This window comes from Petromyzon marinus, unplaced genomic scaffold, assembly GCF_048934315.1.
Source record: "Petromyzon marinus isolate PM22_M1 ecotype Great Lakes invasive population unplaced genomic scaffold, UKy_Petmar_22M1.pri1.0 PM_Scaffold_26, whole genome shotgun sequence".
NCBI lineage: Eukaryota > Metazoa > Chordata > Hyperoartia > Petromyzontiformes > Petromyzontidae > Petromyzon > Petromyzon marinus.
In genome coordinates, this window is record NW_027423235.1 from 450693 (window position 1) to 461406 (window position 10714).

The following is a 10714-nucleotide window of genomic DNA, read 5'->3' on the forward strand; positions in this document are numbered from 1 at the left end:
CTCTGGGTTCACAAGTGTAGCGAGATGAACCGGGTTCACAAGTGGTAGTATGTATGTTGAACTTCTTTTGCACCATACGTAGCCAACTGTGCTAATCGGAGGTGCGAGGTAGGACATGAAAGTAGTGAGTTGATGGTCTCTGTCCAGTCAACAATCACTGCACAAAACACAGAACATGCCAATTCGTCACGAGTACAGCACACCGGTGTGTTGTACCAGTGACGAATTGGCCACGTTCTGTTTATGTTACAACCCTTACTAGTTGGCTGTGTCGGGTGGTGGCGGGTTTAACGACACATTTACGTATTTACACAATCTAACCCAAAAAACCTGTATTATGGATGATATTGGTCTCGAAAGCCTATGTGTTAAACTCACTGCACAAAAGACCACCAAATTACATTGCACTAAATTTGGTTAAATTCCAGCTTTGAGAATTAAAAAATATAAATTTTGCTGTCTTTGGGTGAGCGTAACCCTCAGTGGTCATCGGGCGCCACGTAGACATCTGTTGAGTTCTGGCTTGGGCTTGGATCAGGCGTGGGCATTGTGTAATTGCGAGGACCCCATGGTTCACCCGTAGTGTGTTCATCGTATCCCCGCAGGCGTCTCTGACGTACGCAGAGGCTCAGCTAATGATGGACGACGCCGGGCGGAAGGACCCGGTCACCAGCAGCTTGCGTGGCCTCAACTCCCTGGCCAAGATCCTCAAGCAGAGGCGCATTCAAAACGGGTAACTCATTGTCAAGATCCTCATCCCCTCCACCGCCACTGGAGCGATGAGCAGTATTAATGGGTGCACCACATTTAGTCGATCGGCAGGTCGCCTGTGGCGCGGTAAAGTGTGGTTACTCCCGTGTCTTCTAAGACATCCGGCCAGCGTGGAAGAGTAGGCTAAAATACATTGAAAGGGACTGTAGAAGGGTGTATCTCTAGAGGGGCCGCCTCTTATGGGAGCACCCTTCTTCCAGCAGTGGCTTGAGCAAGCAATTGCAAGGCTGCACCTGTTGCTTTTTTGACCCCATGATGCATGAGGCTTGGGTGAATACCATGCACAAACAAGTGTTACAGGATTCATACTCGGGTTTTTTTTCGGTAAAGTCACGTAGGTAAAACTATAAAATAAAATAACAAGTAAATTAAATCACGACGTTTCGGGCGCAACATTAGCGTCCTTCTTCAGGTGGGACAACCACAGCCAGAAACAATTGCTGAAGTGGGCAAAAAAGGGCTGTTGTAACAAGAGGCTATATAGGTAAGAGAGTGGGGGGGAGCAAGGGGGGAGAGATAGAGAGGGGGGGTGTGGGGTAGGGGAAGTGGGGTGCTGCTAGAGGGATTAAAGGGGCGAGCACGGCAAAATGCCGGGGGGGGGTGGAAAGTGAGCGGGGCTGGGAGTGGGAGGCTGAAGAAGCTGGAGATGCGGAAATGAAGGCAATAATAAAGAAGTTAAGGTTTTACCTAGTTAATAACATCCTTCTAGATTGGAGTGTTACAGGCTGCTGCGGGGCTACATTGTGGGCAAGAGGACAATGCAGTGACATAAATTGTTTTACTCTACTTAATGCTCCCATGTCTGTGCTCCCCCACCTTTGCCAACGCGTACTGACCACCACGGTTAAGTACGGTAAAACCACCCCACGACCCGCATGGCATGGGGTGGCCCTCATCCAGCAGTGGATTGACTTAACGAGCTGTGCATGTTCAACTCAAATATCTGAGTTTGTGAAGTGTCTTATATTAAGATTCTGTGTTGTTTTGGCTGGACATGATGATCGCTCATGTCCCTTCTTCACCCGTAGGGCATTGACTCTGGCATCCCCTGAGGTCCGATTCCACATGGACAGCGAAACCCACGACCCGATCGACCTGCAGACCAAGGAACTCAAGTGAGTCTCGTCAACAAGACACCTCCCATGACTGCAATCCGACTGTTGTGCAGATCTCTCTATCAGAATCAAAATATATATTTCTACTGGAAGAATCCAATGAGCTATAAAGCTCTTTTTTCACAGATGTCCAGTTGGGCCAGGTCACAACGTTACAACAACAAACAATACAAGCACACGTTAGGATTGCAAAGTATTGGAAAGGTAAACAAATAACTTAAACAAATATACAAATACAACTAAACTATTTTTATCTTACCAAGTAAAACCCTGACCACAAATGATAGCTGAACAAAGTGGCTTTTCACGTGGGATATTTATTATCAGCAAAATAATCTAAGATAAAGATTCTTGACCCTTGTGGTTGATGTGTTGTGGTGGCGGAAACTGGTGCGTGTACACAGGGAGACCAACTCGATGGTGGAGGAGTTCATGTTGCTCGCCAACATCTCCGTGGCGGAGCGCATCGTAGACGAATTCCCCGAGTGTGCGCTGCTCCGACGCCATCCAGCGCCTCCGCCTTCCAACTACGACATCTTGGTGAAGGCGGCGAAATCAAAGGTAGAGTTAGAACCCCTTTTAACGACTACCCTTGTTAACTAATCGCTTAACAACGGGCCTCCAATGTGTAGGCTTAACCGACCATTTCTCTGTTAACGACGGGCTGTTGTAGGTACAGTAAATATGAATTAATGCCACATAGCAAGGAAAAAATAAAATAATAAAAATATAAAACAATAAAATTCTCACGACGTTTCGACTGCAACACAAGCAATCATCATCAGGTGTGAAAACCACAACAAGAAAATTTGAAAAAAGTGGCAGTTATTTTTAACGTTAGCACCACGGAGAGAGATTTGACAGTTTGTTCAGATGGACGAGTCCATCTATGTTCGGAAAAGAGGAGGGGGGAGACGAAAAATAATGGATGCGGTCTGAAAGCCACCTTAAGCGTGATCAATCAATTAAGACCCGAAATGGTTTATGAAATCTCTCTCCGTGGTGCTAACGTTAAAATAACCGCCACTTTTTTCAAATTTTCTTGTTGTGGTTTTCACACCTGATGATGATTACTTGTGTTGCAGTCGAAACGTCGTGAGAATGTTATTGTTTTATACTTTTTATTATTTTATTGTTTCCCTTCTACGTGAATTTACCGAAAGAACCAAGAATATGAATCCCTGCAGTCACGAAAACTTTAAATCAAAATGAATGAATGCATTTATTAACAGTGTTTATTTTAATATGATGTGGTTATAATGTTAGTATCTTTATGTATTAATATCCATTGTTTAAATATTATAAAGTACGTTTTTTGGGTCAACAAGGGAAACTTTCGATGCTATCGGAACGAATTAAGCTTTTAACACGTATTTCCTATACTCGCTTAATGACCAAATCCTTTAATGCTCTTTAAGAGGGATTCTACTGTCTCTAGATTGCTGTTAACCTTCCTTCAATATCATCCTCCTCGCAAGGAATTCAGAGGTCGCCGGGTGGCTCAAATTTTTGTTTGAGGTCTTTTGGTTTAACCGGGTGATAACTCAAGAGACCATAATAGTCTCATTTGCAAGGGTCACCTGGGTCACCCTATGACCCAGAGATTACAGCTGGGACCCTGGCTTCAAAATCCAGCAGCCGCATTGAACATACTGTGTTATCAAGTGTAGGGAGTTGAAGGACTCAGCTCGTTTCCCAGCTACTCCACAGAAATAAGCAACAAAAAACCATCACGATAAATGTAGTACTGTATTTAATTTTAGATAAATTCCAGCACTGAAATGTTGAAATATCAGGTCGACTTATTGTGATGAACATTATGCTCAAAATGGGTGGGAATGTGCTACCCCCTACTGTGAAGCAGAGGTGTCTTGAAACGATGTCAGTATTGGCCTGAGCGAGCAATTGCAGGGCTGCACTTTTTACCTTTATCTTGAGATGTAGCCGTATAGTTTCCACTCGCCCTTAGAGGCAGAACAACTCAAAAGGTGTGACGAACCACAGACAACGCTGGAAGGCAGCCAGGCACTGTGCCAGATGTAGATTAATCCACTTGCTGTACTGCCTTCTCCTGGCAAGCCAGGTTATGGAAACCTGAATGCCCACAGGAAGTGCGCTGAATAACGTTTTCTTTCCAATACACCACAACCCTTGCTGCTTCCCCAGCACTGAACTACAAGCCACGTGCGGGATAGTCACCTCACAAACGCCGGTGTGCCCGATTTTTTTGCGCAGAACATCGAGATCCAGGTGGACTCGGCTAAGGCGTTGGCCGAGTCCCTGGACCGGGCGGCGGTGCCGGGAGCGCCACCATACCTCAACACTCTGCTGCGCATCCTGGCCACGCGCTGCATGATGCAGGCCATCTACTTCTGCTCCGGCATGGAGCCCGACACCCACCACTACGGGCTCGCCACCGCCGTCTACACCCCCTTCACGTCGCCCATTCGACGGTGACGTGCTCTGGCGTCAGGCACACGCGTGAAATCGACCTTCGCGATTATTGAGGGGACTATGTTGTTGTCTTGGTGTGGTCTGGGACTGTGCTGCCTTTCCCAAGTTTAGGAATTTATTCATTAATTGATGTACTTATGCAATGTTAACTTGTCATTATGGCACACCTCCGATTAGCACGGTTGGCTACGTACGGTGCGAATAAAGTTCAACATACAACTTGTATATCTTTTTTCTATTATTTACTTTTAGTGATTTGTTTACCTTTCCTATACTTAGCACTCCTATCATCTACCTACTGGACATCTGTCAAAAAGAGCTTTTATAGCGAATCGGATTTCTCCAGGATAAAGATTTAGATTTTGACTTATTTTTCTAAAAGGTCCTATAAACGGGAAGTTTGGCCAATTCCTTAAATGGTTGTTTGGCTTGTGTTGGAGAAAAACTAGAGGATCCGGAGAACACCAACGCCTACAAGGAGGGTGACAGTGTTCCACGTGCAGAATCAAGAATCCATTGCCGTGTTGCAGCGGCGGCCAAAAGTGAATTGCAATTCTGCCATGGATCGCTAACGATTTTGTTGTGGATCTTAAATAAGAACACAGATATGAGCAGGCAGCAATTTGCGTTACATCTGATGACAAATAAAAAATCCTCAACAAAGAATTAAATTCATACATTAACAAAGATAATTTCCACCAGCAGATGGTGCTAGAACGTGGTATGTCCAGAGTACAGTATTCTATCACAGCGTTAAATCCATCTGAGTCATTGTTTGCGTAGCTTTCTGGTGGATCGTGAAACCCGCTGAGATCCACCAGAATGAATCGCGGTGCTTGGTGGATTAATACCGCTGCTCCGTTGGCATCTCGTGGCCATACCGCAGCCTGTATCTACTGTAAATTTAATCTTCATATTAAATAGAGGCTGCAACAAATGTGAATATTGTTGTTGTTGTCTCCCTGTACCGTTACAGATACTCGGATGTGATTGTGCACCGGCTGCTGGCCGTGTGCGTGGGCGCCGACCCCACGTACCCGGCGCTCACCGACAAGCTGGGAGTGCACAGACTGCGTGATTCTCGGGATCAGTATGAGACTGGGGACCATGGTGCATCATCATCAATCCATCGATTACAAGCATTTCTTGAGGCGGCCCCATACCTGCGCGATAAGTGTAACTTGGTTGCATGCAACTGAATCGGGTTAGATCGCGTAAATATATAAATGTCGTTAAAACCCGGCACCACTTGACACAGCCATCTAGTAAGGGTTGTCACGTAAACAGAACATGCCAATTCGTCACTAGTACACACCGGTGTGTTGGAGAGCCAAGCCACAAGATTTACAATCTGAGTACGACGTTTCGCCAGTAATTACAACCAGCTTCATCAGGCGACAGCCAGATTTGTGGAGAAGTCCACGTGTTTCGTTCCTTATATAGAGGCATAGATGTGGTGATCACACTTCTGCGAGCCCTTTGATCTTGTCCTTCCTGTCCATTGTGTATTAAAATAGTCGTATCAACAGTAATCCCTATTCAAGTATGGTACTCTGTATAGACATGCATTTACGCAATGTATTGGCCAGTCGTAGCTAGTTTTGCTCAGAACTTCAACATTATCAAAATTAATTGAGTGTTCTTGTTGGCACGCGTGTATTTAGTATTTATCTGATATTCTTTTAGTCCCGTGCTGATCATTCGTCCTGTTTGCCCGACATAACATTGGCCATAAGTGCAGTTAATCCTGTACAAACCTTCTGTTGATAGCTTCGGTAATACATATTTTGTACCAGAAGTCGAGTTCAAGAAACATAAGTACGTTTTTATTACAACTTAAATATATACATATATAAATATACATGTCCATCCAACCACATCTCAATGTCTATGTCTGGGAGAACACGCTAGTTTATCCCTCTGCGGAGTCTCCACCACTTTTCTTTCTTTTTGTTTCCCAGCTGCTGGTCTTGGCGCTCCTTCCCTCTGTCTCCTCCTCGTTCATTCTCCTCTTCCTCATCTTTCTCCAGCTGCCGAGTGCAGCACAGGAAGCTCCAAGTCCAACGCCAGAAACTGTCCTTTCTCTCTCTCTTAGAAGATGGGATGTGCTTAATCTCTTTCTTTTCTTCCTGAACACTCTCTGACCTCCAAGGTTGCTCACATCTTCCTTCCTCATTCACCACTTCCTGCTTTGTATCGTCTTCAATCGTGTCGACCTCCTTCAGCTCTACCTCATTTGCCTCTAACTCAATAGCTCCTACTTCTTTTGCCTCTACCTCTATTGCCTCTACATCATTCGCCTCTACCAAAATCGCCTCACTCTCCTCCACCTCAATAGCCCCTACCTCCACTTCTACCTCAATTACCTCTACGCCATTCGCCTCTAACTCAATCGGCTCTACCTCCATAACCACCTCCTGCTTGGCCTCTCCCTCAATCTTCTCTACCTCTTTTGCCACTTCCTGGATGGCATCTACTTCATATGCTTCAACCTCATTTGCCCCTTCCTGCTTTATCTCCTCCACCACGTTCTCAACTTTTTTTGCCATTTCCTGTTTGGCCTTTACCTCATTCGTATCTACCTCATTGATCAAGACCTGCATGGCCTTTTCTTCGATCGTGTCGACCTGAATTGCCTCGACCTGTTTCACCAATTCCTGCTTTGTATCTCTCTCAATCCCTTCTACGACATTGGACACTAACTCTTTCACCACTTCCTGCTTGGCCACTGCATCTACCTCAATCACCGCTACCTCTACCTCACTCGCCACTTCCTTCTTGGGCTCTCCATCATTCCCCTCTTCCTCAATCTCGTTTTCCTTCATCTCTTCTACTTCCTGAACTTTCATCTCAGTCCTTCGTAGCTTCCTATTCCTACGTTTCCTCTGAACACCATCCTCTCCTTCTTTCTTTGTCTCCACAACATTATCAACTTTCTTAGCCACTTCCTGTTTGGCTATTCCCTCATTCCTATCTACCTCACTTGCCTCTACCTCTTTCGCTACATCCTCCTTGGCATCTTTCTCAATCCCTTCTATGACATTGGCCAATACCTTTTTCACAAATTCCTGTGTGGCCACTGCATCTATCTCAATCACCGCTACCTCTACCTCATTTGCCTCTACCTCACTCGCCACTTCCTTATTGGGTTCTCCATCATTCCCCTCTCTCTCAATCTCGTTTTCCTTCATCTCTTCTACTTCCCGAACTTTCATCTCAGTCCTTCGTACCTTCCTATTCCTACGTTTCCTCTGAACACAATCCTCTCCCTCTTTCTTTAGCTCCACAACATTATCAACTTTCTCCGCCACTTCCTGTTTGGCCATTCCCTCATTCCGATCGACCTCATTTGGCTCTACCTCTTCTGCTAATACCTGTTTTGCATCTCTCTCAATCCCCTCTATGACATCGGCCGCTATATCTTTCACCACTTCCTGCTTGGCCACTGCTTCTACCTCAGTCACCGCTACCTCTGCCTCATTCGCTAATTCCCGCTTGCCATCTCCTTCTAATACCTCTTCCTTATTCAACTCTACCTCATTAATCACATTCTCCAAAGCCACTACCTCCATCATCTCTACCTCAATCGTCCCAACCTCCTCCACTTCCTGCATGGGCTCTCCCTCACTCCCCTCTCTCTCAGCCACCTCTTCTTTCACTGTCTCCTCCAGAACTTTCTTTTTGTTCTTATGTTTCTTCCTACTCCCACGTTTTCTCTTCATACCATTTCTATCCCCCACTTTCTCTATCTCTTCCATCTCGTTCTCAACCTTCTTGCTATTCTGACATGTCTGCTACACATCCTCATTATTAGTGTTGACTTCCACCTGCTGCTGCTCTTCTGCCTTTTGCTGCTGCTGCTGGTGGTGGATGATGAAGTTCTTCAGCTCGGTGCTGTTCTGGAATTCCAGCAGCTCCCGCTGATACTTGGCCTGCTGCTGTGCACAATGATCCAGCAGGATCATCTCAAGCTCTCCAATCTGGCGCTCAGCTTCTAGTTTTGTGGCACAAAGCATCCTCTTGTGCTGCCCCTTCGAGCGACGGTCTGGGGAGTAACATGGGAAGGAGAGCAGCACCACAATTGATTTTTTAATGGGTATTTGAGTATTTCCTGTATGATAATAGGTTTTTCCCATTTTTTTCTGGCAACAAAACAGGTGTTAAGATGTTAAAACACCAAACTGAAACCTTTTACAAGGAATCATGTCTGCATTAACCATGATGCTTGTGGTCAGAATGCAAACAAAAAACATACTCTGATAATATATGCATTGTCCTTGAAACTGATTGGTCCACACTAGGGACAGCTTTCTTTTGAGCCTCGTCTCAAACGGTGTTAGACCAGAGGATGCCAAAAGGCATATTTCCTGTATGTTATTTTGGTAAAGAACCTTGGCACCATTGACAGGAATCTAACTTAACTTGAGATCGATGTAACAATGATAACACTGTAGGGAGGTCTGGAGCTTGACTCATGTGCCGGAGACACCTCCTCCTCCAAAGAACTTCATTAGATTTATGGGCTGGCTGGGGAGGCCGTATTAAGTTTGCGAGGTCTAGAAACTTCAGGCCAAACATAGATAAACTTCTGTTATCTCCGAAAAAGTAAGATGGATTGATGACCAAGCTGTGGAGGTCTGGCTAAATTTATAAGATGTCCATTGTTTCATAAGAGAGAGCATGAATCGGATAAGAAATACACTATTCATTCTTATACACTGGTCCATTCATACAATTAGTATATTAGTCGGCTACGTTAGAGAAGATAAAGGGAGGAGAGTAGAAGAGGAAGGCCGGGGTGCCCGGAGGACAGAGAGTGCCCAGAGGGGCCAGAGAGCCAGGGGCAACCCTGATGTTTATGTTGGCTGGATAGCATGTGCTCCCGTGCATTTGAGGTTGCTCTCAACAGAAGTCATTCCTTGCACGAGAATGGCTGAAATGCTGAGTAACCACTCAGAGGTAGTGGAGACGGTATAGTGGTAAAACAGTGGAGATTTAAAAAGCAAAGTTTAAGATTTGCAGTTGTCAATTTATATTGAGCCGATACATACGGCAAGTCAAATTAAGAAGACTTAAAGTGAGTTTTGCAGAATAAATCTTGGAGGAAAGAGAAGATACATGTGTGTCTCTTGGAGAAGGAAAGGCATTGCTCAAAACTGTGCTGCAAGGTCACGTGCCATGAATCACACGAGTTTAGAAAAACGTGACTGTAAACCAACAAGCCTGTGAATAATTATCATGGTGAAGACACCTCTATACGTTGGATACTGAATGAAATCCATCGTGCTACACATCGTCAAAGCCCGACAACACCTGACATTCGAGTAAAAAGTACAATTGCATCGTTCTACACATCGTCAATACCCCACCACATCTGGAAAGTCACCAGCTGCATCAAGCACCTGACTGTTGTAATGTTCGAAAGACACTGTGTGTAACGACTTTACATCCGCCGGCACAGCGGGTTTCTAAACGCCTGCCATGTCACCTTCTCAACACTAGCGTCTGAGACCGTCTGATACAGACTGAAAGCTGATTTCCTTTGTTGCACTGTTTGTCTTTTCATGAATGTCATATTGTGCACTGGGTTATGCCTTATTAACCTAAATTCTGAATTTAGCTATTCATGTATTTCTATTACAGTATCACATATTCTTTGAACCAAGTGTCAATTGCCTATTTGATGACTGGTACTCTGATTCTTTTTTTACAAATCAGGGACTTGTTTTAATTAAAATGTCTCTGTGTGTGTGGTTGAACAGTGTAACAAATCCATACCTTACATGTGTAGTGTTCTAGATTTAAAGTTTTCGTGACTGCAAGGATCCATACGCTTTGAACTCGCGAATTTAAAAACAGAAGTGATATAGTCATCCTCTCAGCCGATAAAGGCAACGCTACTGTAATTATGGATAAAGATTTATACAACAACAAAATCCAGAATCTGCTCAACGATGGAAGTTACTCAAAAATTAAAAATGACCCTACCAATAGCCTAGCGATAAAAACCAACAAGATCATCACAAGTTCGACCTCCCCAATCGACCCAACTAAACGTCCCTCCCTAAAACCTTCTGCTGCAAGACCCCCTAGATTCTATGGTCTTCCCAAGATTCATAAAGAAGGCACCCCACTACGACCCATCATATCCACGATCAACTCCCCTACCTATAGACTAGCCCGTTTTCTGTCAGATACCTTGCTGCCTTTCACTGGCAAGACCGCCTCAGCAGTACTTAACTCAGCCCAATTGGTCTCTATGGTCAAAGACGTTGTACTGTCCCCTGACGATATCCTTGTCAGCTTCGATGTGGTCTCTTTGTTCACCAAGGTCCCAGTACCTGATACCATTGAAATAATTGAAAATTTGGTCC

General features: G+C 44.8%; 1 protein-coding gene across 1 annotated transcript; it reads left to right on the top strand.

Annotated features, from left to right (window-relative positions):
* Positions 1-2290: 2290 nt before the first annotated feature.
* On the top strand, positions 2291-10099 carry LOC116938439 (exosome complex exonuclease RRP44-like). Its single transcript, XM_076063991.1, has 3 exons — positions 2291-2447; positions 4122-4339; positions 5317-10099. Exons 1-3 carry the CDS (start codon positions 2304-2306, stop codon positions 5537-5539), a joined length of 585 nt encoding a protein of 194 aa, XP_075920106.1. The 5' UTR covers positions 2291-2303; the 3' UTR covers positions 5540-10099.
* Positions 10100-10714: the final 615 nt, after the last annotated feature.